This window comes from Volvox carteri (genome assembly GCF_000143455.1).
Source record: "Volvox carteri f. nagariensis unplaced genomic scaffold VOLCAscaffold_82, whole genome shotgun sequence".
NCBI classification, from domain to species: domain Eukaryota; kingdom Viridiplantae; phylum Chlorophyta; class Chlorophyceae; order Chlamydomonadales; family Volvocaceae; genus Volvox; species Volvox carteri.
Genome location: NW_003307625.1, coordinates 82,643 through 98,976, shown reverse-complemented (window position 1 = coordinate 98,976; position 16,334 = coordinate 82,643). Strand labels below are relative to the sequence as shown.

Below are 16,334 nucleotides of genomic sequence, written 5' to 3'. Positions count from 1 at the left end.
AAATGAGTTACCCTTCTGTGGCGTCCTGCGTCGATCTATGGCTACCGGCCCAGTAGCACATATGTACTCGATATGACTGGAAGGAAGGGTACGCTGTGCCAGTCCATGCCTGCCGGGCTAGCAGAGCATGGGCTTATACAGAGTCAGCGGTCCAGTGCTCAGGGCGTGCAGGAGGCCAACGTACCATTACGTACATTCAGCTGCCCTCGGCGGATGTGCCGAGTCGCCAGGGTTCTTCACCCCGATTCGGGCCCGAACTTTTTGAGATATTTCCATTTTGCCCGAAAAGAAAATTAGTGCGCCCCGGAGCATTCCGAACGGATTTGGGCCTTTTGGAGCATTTTTCGGGGGCCCCACCGAAGCATTATGAAGGCATTTTCGGAGAAAACCGAACGATATTTCCGCGTAAATTTGCATGTTTTTGGATGCAGACGGGGCCTGGAAACCGGGCTTGCCGTATAAGGCCCGCTTGGTCAACAGTCAAAGAACAAGTACAAATGTGCATTGCGGCTGTTTTGCAGCTGTATCGCAGACATTTTCATACATCTAAGCATATGCATAGCTAAACATGCCCGAGTCAGCTGATGATGAGCGCCCAACCAAGGTGCCCCGCATCTCTTATGTGTAAAAGACATGCCTGCACAGTAATACATATGCCCCTCCCAGAAGGCAAAGGACATTTTACAACAGGCAGCCGACCTCAACCCAATTGCTAAAAGGCATTTTCAGAATGAAAATCAATGACTGGTTGCCAAAGGCGTTTCAGACCGTCGAAGTCAACGAAGCCATCGTGAATACCTAGACGGTACTCGGCAGACTGGTGGTCAACGCAACGACTTCAAGCTTGGATGGAGTGATGTTTCTACTGCTTTGTCAGGTTTTGCTTGCATCTCGGGCCACTGATGTAATACTGGTGGTTGCATATATTATGGTGCTCCACATATGTGAGCATGTCTGAGGAAGAGCGGCGTGGCTATGGCCGTAAGGAGTTCGTGAAGTTGCTAGCACACTTTTGCCACTAGGCAAGCTAACCGCCTGTTTGCATTTGATGTCAGCGAACTTGACGTTTTGCAGAAAGAGTTTTCAGTTATGAAGTCTAAGATGGCCTTGCAGTTGGAGCTGGGACGCACCTCCTGGGAGCGGGCCTGGGCTGGAATGCATCAGTGGGTCCACTTGTTTCCACGCTTAATTCAGATGGTGTATGTCGCTTGTGTCCTACCCACTCAAACAGCGTGTGTTGAGCGTGGCTTTAGTGTCCACCGCATTATCAAGAACAGGCTGCGTAACCGGCTGTCTGTCCCATCCATTGATTCCCTTCTGCGTGTTGAACTACTCGGTCCAACCGTGGATATGCAAACCCCTTGTGGTTAAAGCTGCTGAGGAGTATGTTGCAAAGAACCCGGATGGGCTCCTGCACCGTATTGCCAAGGTGGGCGACTGTGTTCTGCCTGATGAGAGTGATGACGAGGGCAGTGTGGGCAGTGAAATTGCTGAGGCCTATTATCCTTCTGATAACGAGGAGGTCGAGAGTGTGGCAAGTGATGAGGTGTACCCGTCTGAGGAGACGGACGATGATGATGTGGCAGGTGTGGTGGAGGCGATTGCTGCAGAGATTGACGAGGAGCGGCGCCTCCTTGGTTTTGGGTAAAATCCTTGCTGAAATATTTCTCCCAGGCGCTATGTTCCAAAATAAAATCAAACATCTGTTAGTTCAGCCGCCCTAGCATATAACGATAGAATCCAGCTAATTTCTACCCCGAAAACCGCTTCAGACAGTTTCGGGGTACCCGAAAACACTCTCTGGCTGACAGGAAAATTTTTGGGATGGGCCCCGAAAGGTTATTCAGAGGATTTCGGACACGACCGAAATTTTTGGGTACCCTGGTGAAGAACCCTGAATCAGCGTTTTTCTTTTGCGGAATATATTCCGAATTCGGAATAAAAAATTGTTCGCGGTCCTGAAAATTAAGAATAAATAATGTTCCGACCGTACAAGTTCATTCCTCCAGCCGAAAATGGACTTTTTATGCCAAAGCCGCTAGAATCTTACAGGAGACATATATGTTAACCATATCGAAGTACTTTAATGCCATGGATACTGTTAGGAAGGTCACGCCCGAAAGTCAACGCGGAATCGGGCTGTTTCTGACCGGACCAAACGCTGCAAAATATTCGGACCCGAAGCTCCCAAAACGTGGAAGGCCATTAAAGCAGATATTAAACTTCACTGAAGCCATTAGCGACGTTAATGAAGACGACTTAGAGGTCGTAGGCAATGAGGACAATGCTGCAGCCAACCGACAACAATGACGCCACTCCGGTTGTGAACAGCGAGAGGGCCAAACGTCAACGTTCTTCATACGAAGACAATCGCGATGGGCCAGGAAACACGGGCATCGAGGTCGATGGCAGCAGCAACCCCGTCGCTGCAGCTAAGACTCCTAACCCCACACTCCGCGGCGCAAAGACGCCCCGACCACAGACGCAAGGGCTTGTGAAGGGGCCGGTACATGATGGACCGCTAACTAGCGTGCAGCATCAACAGCAGGGGCTGCAACCAACCGCAGAGGTTGCGTTTGGCGGTTCTGGTTCGTTGCTGCTATGCATCATTACTTTTGCAATCTTGAAAGTCGAGTAGTGTTATCTTTCAACGTGTTGCAAAACGAGCGACGGTGAACGAACTCTGTTAGATCAGTGCTTGAGTAGGTGTTAACTGGTCTGTGTTTGCTTGGGCCCTGCAACAGCAGTCGCCCGTGCAACCGGGGTTCCTGTCACAGCGTGCAAGTGCCCCCCGCTTCCTGGCGTGCAAGAGGAGCGATTGTGGTATGCGCGTGTTGTGACATTCCCCAACCCCTGTGTTTGTACGAACTAAATTATAACTCATGGGGGGGGGGTCTGGGGGGGGGTCGGGGGGGGGCGTAGCCCCCCCCAGCGCCTTACAGATTCGGAATACTTTTATTCCCGCGACTAAAAACCTATTCCTCCGTTCGGACTGGAAAATTGACAGGCAAAAATGAAAAAAAAACATTGACCCTGATGCCGACCCAGGCTGATGGTTGCGTGGTTCACCTGAAGACCTGTTTAAGCCATTTGTTTGCGTCCTGACCTCAGCCCGAGCTTGCCTGCGAGTTTGGTGTGCCAGGTCCTTTCCCGTGCCCTGTGGTCAGGTGTCCTGGGCTCAGCTATGCTCTCGGCCATGTCGTGCGATTCCTAGTTGTGACCTACGTGTTGTATGGCAACATCCGTAGCACTGTCAAGGCCAGATGACTTAAAATCAAAGCACAACGCTGAAAGCTCGGCACCTGCAAGGAAAGCCCTTCAGCAGTATACAAGCTTGGAGAATCCCGTAATCTCCCCTGTCGGCCCAGTACTACAGCGGCAGAGTTTTGGCTGTACTATCACATTCGCAGCTGCATCGGCGAGTAGGGCGCCGAGCACCTGCAAATCCTACGATGCAGATGATGACCCGGCTCAAGGCGCTCATTCAACGATACCAGCCTTCGCAGGATGAGTTACTGCTGTTGGGTGAGCCAGGGTTGCTAGGTTGCACGAGGTCCCGACCAGATAGCTGTGGGTGAATCGGAAGACCATGCGCATATGCAAGTGGGGAACTCCGGTTTATTTTGTAGCCTCCCTGTTAGGCATAGTCAGGATGCGAATACAAATGGGATTGGCAGAGGTCTCGTCGAGCTCTAACAAATTTGAGCTGATCATTCTGAACGGCCGCTTGCGAGGTGACACGTATCAACACAAGAACAGTGCGGGCACTAGCATGATAGATCTGTATGTGGCATCAACTGCCCTCTTCCCTAGAGCTACGTGGCTTGAGGTGCTTGATTTCCCTGTCGCACCAGTCGATGAGCAGGGCGGTAGCCTGATGAGTGATCACTGCCCTGATTACCTGTGTCTTAGCGTCCTTGCTGGCATGCAGTCGCCTAGGGGCGCACGTGGTCAACGCGCGCAATTTGATTTACGAGATCGGCAATGTTACGCCCAGCACTTAATCACAGATGCTTTCCCTGTCCTAGCTAGGATCTCCAAAATGATGGGCGGGCAGCAAGTCAACGCCACAAAGGCTATTGAGTTATTGGGTAGAAGACTGGCAAAAACGTTGGCCATGGCTTTTGGTCGGCCCCGAGCTCGCGCAAGTTGGCAGACAGGCCGATGCTCCTTGGTGAACGAAGGAATGTCCCCCTGCTCGTACGGTTATGCTAGACCATGCGCTGAGGGCAACCTGTAGGACCATACTGCTTTAGCCGGCTGCACACCCACTACCAGCGTCTCCTTTGTTACGCCAGAGACGCATACCGCACGAATGAATGCCCAGCAGCCTGGCTGGGGTGACCGACTCCCATCTCCCATCTTAGGGGCCCGGTGCTAATCCCATCCCTTGAGACAGGTTTCCCATCCTGCCAGCCAGGGTCCCATCACCAATCCTACGGCCAGGGTTTCCAATCCCATCCTGCAGCTGTGTTCCCCCAATCCTCATCCTGCCAGCCAGGGTCCCTTCCCAATCCCATCGACCAGGGCCATCCCCATCCTGCAGCTGTGTTCACAACCGAAAGCTGTCAGCCAGGGTCCCATCCCCATCCCTTGCCAGCTACAAACCTACTCCTTACGTTTACACAGGTGCTGTAATATCGACTTTCTCTTTAGGCGTAAATCAGGGGAATGACCAGGGTTATTTTCTATTTCCGCGAGGTATTTTTCTCTTGCTCTATGGCTTATTTCCTCTAGCGTCAAATTCCGAAGCGACAAACGCTCTTTGAAGCGGATCTCGGCCGAGGGAGAGCTCGCAGCACAGAGGTCTATGTATCTGTTTGCACACTGGCTGTTAATGCACATAGCGCGTCGTCCTAACGGAGGGAGGAGAGTTATGTTCGATGGCCACAACAACAAATTATTATGCTGTGGTTAGTATGGCAGAACAAACAAGGGTGCTCTGTCAAAATGTCCATGGTTTGGAACGCGGGATGATGAAGAAGGACCGGGTGCACCAATGGTTCAACCCCAGCATAGGTGGTGAGCTGCACAAGCGGGCACCAATATTTCCCGTTGGATACGCCAAAGCGCCATGACAAACAACCTGATAAACTTATGATAAGCCAGGCGTTGCGATTGGAATGCTTTTGAGTCGACTTGGACAACTGCGCGAGATTTGCTCCTATGCACCACGACATTTTGTCCCATGCGCAGGGTTGCGTGAAGTTGCGCCACAACGAAACAATGAAGACTGAAAAACTTTCTCAGGATTGCGCATAATTTGCTTGTTGATGAAGTATTTTGGAAATCTGTTAGCATGGTTTTGTAGGCAAATAGGGCCGGTCATCCGTGAACAGCTGTTTGTGAAACAGCTCGACGATCTTTCATTATCTCCTCTGTTAAGGCATATGTTGGCGCATACGTTGGTGCCGTGGATGTGCGTGGGCCGGACAAGGTAAGAATGTTTTTCTGACTGTGGAACTGGCGGGGTGCACCATGGTGCACTTCTCTCCTCATTTATATTAAGTCGCTTTCCATGCCTGTCTCATGCCCATGTAATTATAATAGGATATCCTGCAATGGTTGACGAGTCGAAATGCACGGGCCGGGTGAAGTCCACGACCCACATCGAGAGCATGCATTGGCAGCACCTGTTGCACTGCCGCTGCAATATGGCGGCCTCCTTCTGTTCATGCAAAGCAATACATGGGAATGGTACACGCCAGATTTCATCTTGGACCTGGTGCACGAGCTTTTTGCGCCAGGCTGCATCGACCTGGATCCGTGTTCTTGTGCCGCTGCAAACACGCGGGTGCATGCCACTTCCTTTTACGATGAGGCGACGGATGGACTGGCAGAGGGCAATGCCTGGCGATGAAATGTGATTCTCAACCTGCGTTTGGTGTACAGAAAGGACACAGCCTTCAAGGCCTATTTTTTGCGAGATTTGTTCTGGGAGTATCAGGCGGGGAATATGAGGCAGGCCGTGGTGCTATTGAAGGCAGCTATAGGCTACAGCTGGTTCAACGATATGCTGAACTGGCCAGTGTGCTTTCTCCAGGAGCGCCTTTCGTTTGTCCGGCAGGTGGGCACTGGTGATGAGCTTCAATGGGGAGCCCGTGCGCAGAATCCACACGGCAGTGTCATTGCCTATATGGGCCCTGCCGTTGAAAGGTTTGCCACCTTGTTTAGTCGCATTGGGAGCGTGCCAGGCATGACTCGTGGGCACTGTTCCCCCCCACGGTAGGGAGCGAGGGTTTGTTGTGTTGTTTGCAATGAGTGCTAGGCATTTGGTGTGAAGCAAAAATGCATGGACGACTCTGATGTTAGACTCCCCAGCCTAGATTCGGTGCTGCCAACTCATAGAACTTCCTTGTATTTATGTTTGGTTTGCTATGGGACGTGACTTATAAGCAGAGGTCAAACAATTGAATGCATGACGGCCTGGTGAGATGGCTGATGTTGGTGCATGCACTGATGATGGCCATGCCTTTGGCAGACAGCAGTGGTGCAGCCTGCAGGGGCCGCTTTTGGTGAGATGTGCTCATGTGTGTCAAGTGGGTAATGTGAGGCCCGTTGTGGTGCTGGTGAACATGGGCATGGGCTATACCTGGACAGCTGATTATGGTGCTGTTGGGCCTTGCTTTGTGAAGATATCTCTCGGTGTTTGGTTTACCAAGTGTATGAGCAAAATCGACCACGACAACGTGCATGTTTGGTACTGGCTTCGACCACCACTTTCACCAGACGCTGTAAGATGCACCACAAGTGACAGCACACCATGCAAGCAACTATGGACAACTAAACCATTTATCCTTGGCCTGTTTTGCAGTCCTGTCAGTATTCCCAATTCTGCACCTCCAGCCTCATTTTACAGCAGAACACCCAATCCTAATCCTCCAACTGTGTTCCCTATCCTATGGCAGCGAGCTCATCCTAAACTTGCGAAAGCCTGAAATCGCCATCCTGTCGACCAGGGTCCCATCCCCATCCTTGCCCAGGGCTCCCAATCCCCTCCTTGGTCAAGGTTGCAATCCCCATCCCTCAGGCAGGGATCCCATCCCCATCCTCACCCCCGACAGCAATCCCCATCCCAAAAGTAGTGTAGCACGCCTAATCCCTAATCCTTGCCTTGGGCCCCACATCCCATCCTGACGTCGTCACCCCTATTCCCCATCCCGCCTGACCAGTACCTGCCCCCAATCCCCCATCTCTGCAACCCTCTGCATGAATATAACAAATAAAACATCACAGTACTAGAGAAGCAGTTTGTTTGAGTAAGTACATGAAAGCGTAACAACTAACTCCAGGGTGGGCCTCACTTCGAGCCAGGACCCCCCGGCTGTCTTGCGGAAGCGTCCCTCAATGTCGTGCAGTTGGCTCCGGAGCAGACGCGGGGCCCCAATACCAATGTACTCATTCTAATCCTGGATATGCGGTATTCATCCTTATCCTTTGGGGAGGTCCCAATCCTAATCTTGGGCGGGTCCCAATCCTAGTCCAGTGGCCGGGTCCCAATCCTAATCCTGTGGGTGAGGGCCCAATCCTAATCCTACACTCGGGTCCTCATCCGAAAACTGGCCTCAACTTTGTATCCTAATCCTGCCCCTCTTTCCGCATCCTAATTTCCGCCTGACCGGTACCCGAAGACCTCTGCTTCTCGCGACACACTGCAAGTCTTCGGAGGCCTTGCGTACTTTATAGAGGAACGAAAGCAAATTTGTCGGCCTGCTGGTGGCAAGTCGGAATGCCCGTGCGGGCAAATGGTAACGCAAGCTGGGTGTTCGAGTTTTCATACACCGTCATCTTAGAATTCAATTATGAGATACACGGCACCTTTTGAGATGAATTTAAGGACGAGGGGCGTTGATGTGACTTTGGGCTCGGTAAATGGAGGCAGCCAAACTTGTTTGTGCTCATACGATCTTTGTTGGCTACAGGCAGCAATAGAATGCAATATATTGCCAATAACGCGTTTCAGCCGGGGAGATATGACGTTTGGTCCGTGAGACAAACACACACACACATACACACACACACGGACTAGAGGGTAGGACACACGGTCGGGGAGAGCAATTCTTTGGACTGCCCCGGTCGCACAATTCCTGTGCTTCCCTAATTCGACGCCCCGAACAGGCCAATTCTGACTGCCCGAATGTCATTGCCAGGCCAATTCGACACCCCGACAGGCTAATCCTGACTTTTGGAATGTCCCTGCCAGGCCAATTCGTGTCCCTGTCAGGCCAATTCAAGGGCCTGTCCCGGCAACTTAACTTGTCCCAGGTGTAGACCCCGTGCCAATTTCAACCCTTCTATCGAGCAATTTCGACCAATTGCGGGGTCAGCCCGGAAACTCTCAGGCAGGCATCCAGAATCGCGGTAGTTGAAGGAACTTATGAAACTTTATGAAACTCTGTAACTACGCGTGACAAGCTGAGCCTCACTCGTGTGATACATGGTTTGTGCTGACCCAATTGGTGTGTATTGATGTACAGGTCAGCAGAGATGGCGTGTCTCTTAAGGGCAGAGCAGCTTGTTCGGGGGTCGGTTCACAGTTTCGACAGATTGCCAACTCGTTGCTGGATATTCACGACAGGCACCTGTATAGTTGCTGTGGCGCGCTCTGTAGCTGAGACACAGCCCCTGAGTGGACGGCTCGTTGAGCAATGTGCATTGGGGGTCACAGGCAGGAGCTGTTTGCTGCGGGGCACTACAACCATGACTGGCAGCGACGACAGCAGCAACAACAGCAGCGGCGACATGGATGTCAGCGAAAGCGAGTTTGGTGAAGGAGGCCATATGGTTCGAAGTGCAGGGGCTGGGAATGTGCGCCTGTTTCTCTCCAGTGAGAGCCCGGAGTGTTTCACCCCACTATCATAGAGCACGAGGTGTACGAGGTGTTCACGCCTGGTGGGATCAACCTGGACCCATGCTTTTCCGCGGCTAACACGTGTTGGGGTGACTGACAGTCAGTGTTTTTTTTGGTAATATATTACTTTCTTGGGAATAAATGGGGGTCTGAGCCTGGAAGAAATGGAATAATTGGTCAGTTGGCCGTACTGGTTCATTACTTCGGCCATAAGTCGCCCCAAATGCCTTCTGCACATATAAAGCTGACCATTTGGAGCTTATACACTATTTATATATAAGATATTTGATGATATCACCATGAGACGGCCCGCTGTTGCATTCAACTTAGGTCAACGGGGCATTCGTTCATTCTTGACCAAAGCAAACGGCTCAGAAACTCCGCAGACACTGCTCACAGAGACACTGGCACAAATGCAGTTAGGTGCACAGAACGATGGTGGTACGGCATGTTTGTTTCCAGACGTCAGGTGTTGTTTAAAGCACACCGTACAGCCTTTGAGGGGGGGGGTCTGGGGGGGGCCCACCCCCCCAGCGACTATACAAAAAGGAATTGTAACCGCAAGAAACACCCAGTTTATTACTCTAGGGTATTAGGCCCAAAACGAAAAAAAAACACTGGTGACTGTGTGTTACGATATGGAGTCCGATGGTTTGCTGCTGTGGTTATGCGTGGTTTGATGCCATACTGCAGTGGCCTGTCTGTTTTCTGCGCCAACGTTTGGCGTTTGTGCGTGGACAATCTGGGGCAGAATACCAGGGGCAACTTCATGGGCCATGCCCCGCCCAACGGAGAGCTCGATGGATTAAGGCACAGAACGCATATGGAACACACATTCTTCTCGACAGACATCTGCATTTTCATTTGTTTTCATTGTAGCTCGTGGTACTGAGTTTAGCAGTGTATCGGAGATTTACAATTGTTTCCACCCGAACCTATTCATGCATATGAGTATTGTGGGATAAACTGGACAAACTGCCGATGAAGTGTGGTAGGAAAACAGTGGGGCCTCGGCGACTGACTTGACTGGGTATTGCACTTGTGGCCCTGAGTGCTTGCCTCCCTACATTGCCAGAGTACGGTAAACAGGTGTGCAAGTTTTCCTGCTCCATGTCCTGGGATCGAAACCAATACGCACATGAGGCACTTGTAAGCGGTCCCCTTACAAAGTTTTCTGTCAATTCCTTAAAAGTCATGTGCTTCCGGATGCCGTCCTGAGCCAGTCCTGCCAACTCGACAGCCAATTCGACACCCTGAACACGCTAATTCGATACCCTGCAACGCCAATTTGACACCTTGAACAGGTCAATTTGATACCCTGCCAGGCTAATTCGTCACCCTGTTAGGCCAATTCGGCACCCGGACAGGCCAATTCAGGCCCAGCACAGCCCAATTCCAAGGCTCCACAGCGCAATTCGAATATCTCCGGCGAGCCTGCCAGAACAATTCAAGACCCCGACGGTCCAATTCTTTTGTCAGGAATAAAATCCAGGCTAATTCTGCGACAGAGCTCTTCCCCAATTCCAGCCCGGATCCTACCCTCCTCACGGACATGGGCAATCCTACAGGGCGGGGGCCCCCTGGGCGCTTCACGCTGGGCCCCCGCCCAAAAGCTGTGATATTGTCCTACACAACCCTCCTATGTCAATGCGTATTGTTGCTACAGCGCCATTATACGTTTCCACATATGCAATGTGCAGTCGGTGCTTTACCTTGTCGGCTGTCGTGGTTGAAAGCAGCAGCACGGAACAGGCTCACGGTCGTCGAAGGGAAGGGGGGGCCCGCAATGTTCAGTGTTATTTATAAGGAACAAGTTCGGAGCCCACAGACACAATTACAGCTTCACAATGATTGTTTTAATGTAATTTCTCGTTTGTCGAGCTTTCGTCGCTATCCTGGGCCTGGCACTTGGCGGTGACACCGAATCATAGGCGAGCAAGGTCAGGACCTTTCTTACCAGCCTGTTAGGCCCTCAGGCTGGTTTGCATGTGGATGATCTGGTGGCGCATTATGCTACCCTCAAGTTGCCGGTGGGATGCATCCTGAGGGATTTTGTGAAGAGGCTTGATGCATGTTGGATGTGTGAGAACACGAACACCTTGGGTGAAGCCAAGGGGTTCCCCACCAGGGCCACCGGGGTCAAGGCGTGTCGTTACCATTGGATGGGGGCACCACCCTGTGAGGGGCCGCGCCCCGGGTGGCTCACTCGCGCGGACCACCCTCCCCCAGCGATTGCACCAGTTCCTCATCCGCTTTAGGTTGGGATGTTGAGAGCTAAAGGTTAATAGGCCAAGCGACCATGAGCGTGCCGCACGTACCTGCAGGCTTTGCGACTGCAGAGCGGTGGAAGATGAATTACATGTGTTTGGGGAATGCCCCGCTTATGATGGCTTAAGGGCTAAATATGGGAGTGAACTAGGGTTTCAAGGGCACAGCATGCGCACCATCATGACTGAGGCTGCCGCGCAGATTTCTCTCCGAGGTCTGGCACGCAGCGCTCCAACGCTTCACGCTCAAACGGGGACGGGAGGATGACGATGGTCGCCTTTGACACCGTACCAAGTACCAGCTACAAGGTCCGCACGAGTGCGGGGTTGTCCATCAAAGCCCGGTGGCCATTGGACTTCATATAACATTAACTTTTATGAACGGCCCCCCGAACCTGTGGGGACACTGTAACTGTAACTGTATCCTTGGCTGTGCATCCTCGTGGATTCTAGAAAGGCCCTTTGCCCGGCATTCCAAATATTTCCAGCATTAGAAGCACAACTGCAGCTTCACAATGATTGTTATAATGTAAAATCCCGTGCATCCTAGGCGTCAAATGCTTATATACGCAATTCCAGAAGCACGTGACCGTTGGAAACAGATCCAACAGAATGCAAATAACAACTTTACAACAATCGTTTTAATGTCATTCCTGGTGCGTCCTAGGCGTCAAGTGCTTATACATGCTGCCGTACGAGGACCCCGTTCTTACTGACAGGCTTAGGGTTTGTCTATCCCCCTTGCAATATCGCTTTCTAACAACGGCCAACCGCCGCCCGATCCGTCCTGGCCTGATCAACCGCTGTGCCATCCTCACAGGAGGTGTGGGCCGCTTTAGTCTGTGGCCTGGCCTTGCGGCCCATGAGCACGCAGCCGGTGCCTCTGCTGAAGGTCATGGTAAAATTCGCCACCACCCTGCGGCTCACGGCCGAGCTCCAGGCTTTGGCCGCACGTCACACAACCTACATCGTGGACACATACGGAGACCCCATACCTCGGGACGCTCTATGTCCCGGAACGTGTATTGTCTCGCGAGAGCAACTGGAGGAAATCGGATCAGACTGGGCACGACTTGCTTCGCTTATCTCTCGAGGCATCCCTCTGCTGCACTTGAGCTCAGTCCCTTTCGACCACCCGTTCCTTGCATGTAGTCCAGGCCATGTGCTGTTCAAGGGGCCCCTGACACAGACTCCCCACCTGCATCTCCGTCTCTGTGAAGAGGTTGGGACATACTTCGTTTTCTTCGTCAATGACTGTACCAAGCCTGGGGTGAACCCCAGAAACGGTCATCACCATGCATTCCTCAATACATGTATCGTGCGTATGACAGTAACGCCCGGACCGCAGACTACCCGACATTTGTGGACATTGGGGACCTCCAGGTAACTGCCTGTGGGTCGCAACTGGCCTTTCCTCTGTGTTATTGCTAGTTATTAGCCTTTTCACTTTTTGAACTGTTTTTGGCGGTTCTTTGGGTTGATGATGGTTTGGGTGGCCCCGTTACGGGACGTAAGGTACTATGTGGCCCTGGGGTAGGAAGTAGACCACTACATCTGTACGGCTAGTTACCGATTTGGTTGTTAGTCCCCCTTGTAAAACCACTTCTTAATCACGGTTGTTGGTCCCCATTATAAAATCGCCTCCTAACAACACTCAGCTAGGGGTTGACGGCAAAGGTCAATGGCCACTGATCCCTCCGGGTGCTTATCACGTCAGGGCTACAAAAGTCCAACAAAATAGCACCATATTTGGACAACGTACGTCGCAATTACGCCACTTTTACAATCCGTCATCGTCCCAAGTTCATACCGCTAACCTTTCTAGGCATATGGATCTCAGCGATGCATTTCCAACCGAACACTAGCCGATCCTCCAAACAACGAACTGTCTTTTCAGTGGGAAATGCTGTGTCTATCTCAGCCTGCACGCACCTCACAAATATGGCACGGAATTGTTACGGCTACGCATTCCCACTATGCATGGTGCACGCGAAGCCTAGCATCAGCGGCTCCGCGCTTCGGAAGTCTGGGCCTTACGAGTGATAGCGGATGACACAATTCGCTCTGGAACATAACCTCCTGGAGGACCGTCAGTACTTAAAATTCCTACTAGAATCAATCCTACTTAGTTCTTGTAGCATAGCTCTGTTACTCTCACCATGGCTGAGGGACAAGCTTTATCACAGCTGGAGGCTGAGCATGATGACCGGAATCAAGAGCATGGTCATGATGACAGCAAAAGGGAGTATTCGATGGGAAACGATATACCTCAGGCAGCGGCAGAGTCGTCTGCTGCCGATGCTATCATCGACGCTGGGAGGATTCGGGCGTTGAAGCTGGCAAATTTTTTTGCAGCGCAAGCAGAGCAGGCTGCAGGTGTGCTGGTGGAGAGCAGCAAAAGGAAGCGTGATGATTGTTCGGTATTGGAGGCTCCTGATCTCAAGCGTCCCGCTGGAGACGTCGTCGGCTTGGTGAGTTAACTTGCTGCGATAGGCTTTCTTTGCACTTTGTCACGCGGCCCTCATGCGCACCTGGCAGAAGCTAGCAGCTGATCCAACTTTCGCGATATCAGCGCCTCTGCTTGCTATGGACGGGAATGCCACTGAGACTATAATGTGCCCACCCGACAAAGTGGGACGCATTATTGGGCGCGCCGGGGCAACCATTCGGGACCTTGAGGCGAGCACCAGCACGCGTATTCAGGTGGACCATAAGGCTCCAGGCGATAAGCCAGTCGTTGTATCTGGTAGGCGAGATGACGTAGATCGTGCTAAGCGTGCTGTGCACGATCTGATTTCCGGTGCAACTGAGACAACGTCACCAAGCACCAACGAGGTTCAGGGGACTGTGGAGTGTCCACCTGGGATTGTTGGTCGCATCATTGGGCGTGGTGGCGAAACTATCCGTACGCTGCAGCAGGCCAGTGGCGCCCACATCTTAGTAAATCAAGATTTCCCCGAAGGAGTCCCACGTCAGATTATCATAACCGGTGCTCAGGATGCAGTTCAGCGTGCTACCAGTATGGTTTCTGAGCTTATCAATGGATCAAATCACACTAACACCCAGGCAATTATTCAGCGGGTGAGTTGGGCGTTGGCATGGCATATGGCACATGCCTAGTGCTGAGTGAATGCGTATTCAATTGCTGAGCTGTTCATGCAGTTTGGTGTTGGTTCAACCGAAGTGGTGGAATGCCCCAAGGCGATGGTGGGCCGAATTATCGGCAAGGGTGGAGAAACCATTAAGGACCTTCAGAAGCGGTTTAACGTCAGTATCCAAATAGACCAAGGCTCCACGCCTTGCAAGGTTACCATCACCGGCCCCAGTCCGCTGATCTCGTCAGCAAGGAGATCGATAGAAGAATTGATTCGGACTCCATCACAGCCGTCTGGAGGTGAGGTGCTCTCTTGGCGACTATCGATTGCAAACATTTAAACTGTTTAACTTTGGAATCCCGTTGGCCTTTTTCTGTTCTCAAAGGAGGTATCCGTCCTGGTCCGTCCTTCACTACGTCATACACACAACCAAATTACACCCCGTATGGGGCATATGGGGGTTTCGCCATGCCTCAAGCAGTTTATCCAGCACACAGTGGATATCAGCCATATGGGGGATATTCTCCATATCCGAATACGATGCCGACATATGCCAGCTACAGTAGCGTAGGTGCGGCATCTGATCCTTATGCATCGGTTGGCAATTATAGCCAGTCACATTACACCGCCAGTGTCTCCCAGCAGAATGCTGGTCCAACGACTCCAGGAGCAGCTGGAAATAGCAGTCTGTGGCAGATCTTGCAAGATGACCAGGGTCGCAACTATTACTACAACTCCCTCACGGGTGTGAGCCAATGGGAGAAGCCTGCCGATGTGCCTTGAACTCCTTGCTTTTGATATTACCTGATAATGTTTACACGTTTTTTTCAATCCAATTTACTTGGTAGGTTTGTATGTCCTGTGAGATCACGTGCGATATGGGTCGACCAAGTTGACACCTGAAGGGGCAAACTCATGCACTGGACTTGGGCCGTCTGACTGGATTTCATTGACTATACCCGCACATGCCTTTCGAGTCTTCTGCTTAGCTTGCAATATATCGCACTACGGAGTGCGCAACTCCAACTGAAGGATGTGTGTAAAGGCATCTTTCACCGTCACGACCCTGAATGCTATCCAAGCTGACCTGCAACAATTCAGCAAGTTCACTGATGCCGTTGCTTGCCTTTCCTTAAAACGGTATCGCGGCATGTATGGCCTGTAATCAACCTGTGCATATGCCAAACTTATATGGTACCAGCGATCTATTGGTAACCCCTGCCCTTCAAGAGTTAAACCCTTGAGGCCAAGTTATGCCCATCGGGAAGCTTTGCTGTCCACCAGAATGGCCTTGAAGGGACAGGGGCTACGTCAGCTTCTACTGTGCATGGAAATCGGAAGTAAGTTGACGTGCGGGGTATGTTCTGACTCTCGACAAAGCTTAGTTAGGCAAGGAAGGCATAGATTTGGCATTTCGCTTCCATGCTGGATGTATTACATCTTTTGCAGGCAACCCGTACACTTTTCCTTGGAACCCTGTAGCGTACGGTTAAAACCACATACATTGTTTGTGGGCTTGTCCGTGTGACTGTGACAGCTTCACTTTGCCATATTGTTGCACCATTGGCGCTGACGGAAAAATTCTATAAAAATTCCTTCGTTCCTTGAATTGCGGGCTCTGGGCTTCCACTGTTCCAGTTATCTGCGCCTGGTACGAAGTTCCAGGATTTTGTAGCATCCAACTTCGGTCATCGGATACAAAGCGGCATTACAGAGAATGCTACCTGAATTCTATTCAATTGCATTGCTCTCAACGGTTGCAGCACGCAGTGAATGTGATAGTTTAAAATCATCCTGTCTTGACAATATCATGTTAGAAACGACTGGGCGAGTGACATCTGAAGGACTGGGGACTGTTTACCAGAGATAGAATGAGCCTGGCATTGCAGATTGGTGGTTCTTCTTAGCAATCTTACAGGTGCTGAGCAATCGCAGATAAAGCAAGGGAGAATAAACGAAAATATATAAACGAAATATGCATGCCTCTGAACTGACAATGTTGAGTAAGCCGTAAAGCTGCTGGCCAAAGTCACAGTTATTATCTTACAATCTCTGTATTGTTTATAGGGTCTAGTTTACTTGGCCACGAAGAATGAGTTTAATTCAAATTGTAAGTGTTAA

General features: G+C 51.3%; 2 protein-coding genes across 2 annotated transcripts; one reads left to right on the top strand and one right to left on the bottom strand.

The window, feature by feature from the left end:
* Positions 1–10,815: 10,815 nt before the first annotated feature.
* On the bottom strand, positions 10,816–12,478 carry VOLCADRAFT_99087 (uncharacterized protein; the record flags this gene model as incomplete). The annotated part of the gene is made up of 3 exons (XM_002957886.1): positions 10,816–11,027; positions 11,058–11,184; positions 12,317–12,478. The coding sequence occupies 3 exons, from the start codon at positions 12,476–12,478 to the stop codon at positions 10,816–10,818; spliced, it is 501 nt and encodes a 166-aa protein (XP_002957932.1).
* A 328-nt stretch (positions 12,479–12,806) lies between these two features.
* crb1 (subunit of circadian RNA-binding protein) lies at positions 12,807–15,389 on the top strand. Its single transcript, XM_002957916.1, has 4 exons — positions 12,807–13,589; positions 13,657–14,199; positions 14,281–14,512; positions 14,599–15,389. Exons 1-4 carry the CDS (start codon positions 13,278–13,280, stop codon positions 14,994–14,996), a joined length of 1,485 nt encoding a protein of 494 aa, XP_002957962.1. The 5' UTR covers positions 12,807–13,277; the 3' UTR covers positions 14,997–15,389.
* Positions 15,390–16,334: the final 945 nt, after the last annotated feature.

Excerpts from the sequence above, each read along its gene's own strand:
- crb1 (XM_002957916.1), top strand. The coding sequence starts at position 13,278 with ATGGCTGAGGGACAAGCTTTATCACAGCTGGAGGCTGAGCATGATGAC. Across the intron at positions 13,590-13,656 it reads CTGGAGACGTCGTCGGCTTG|AAGCTAGCAGCTGATCCAAC; the intron begins GTGAGTTAACTT and ends CGCACCTGGCAG. Across the intron at positions 14,513-14,598 it reads TCCATCACAGCCGTCTGGAG|GAGGTATCCGTCCTGGTCCG; the intron begins GTGAGGTGCTCT and ends CTGTTCTCAAAG.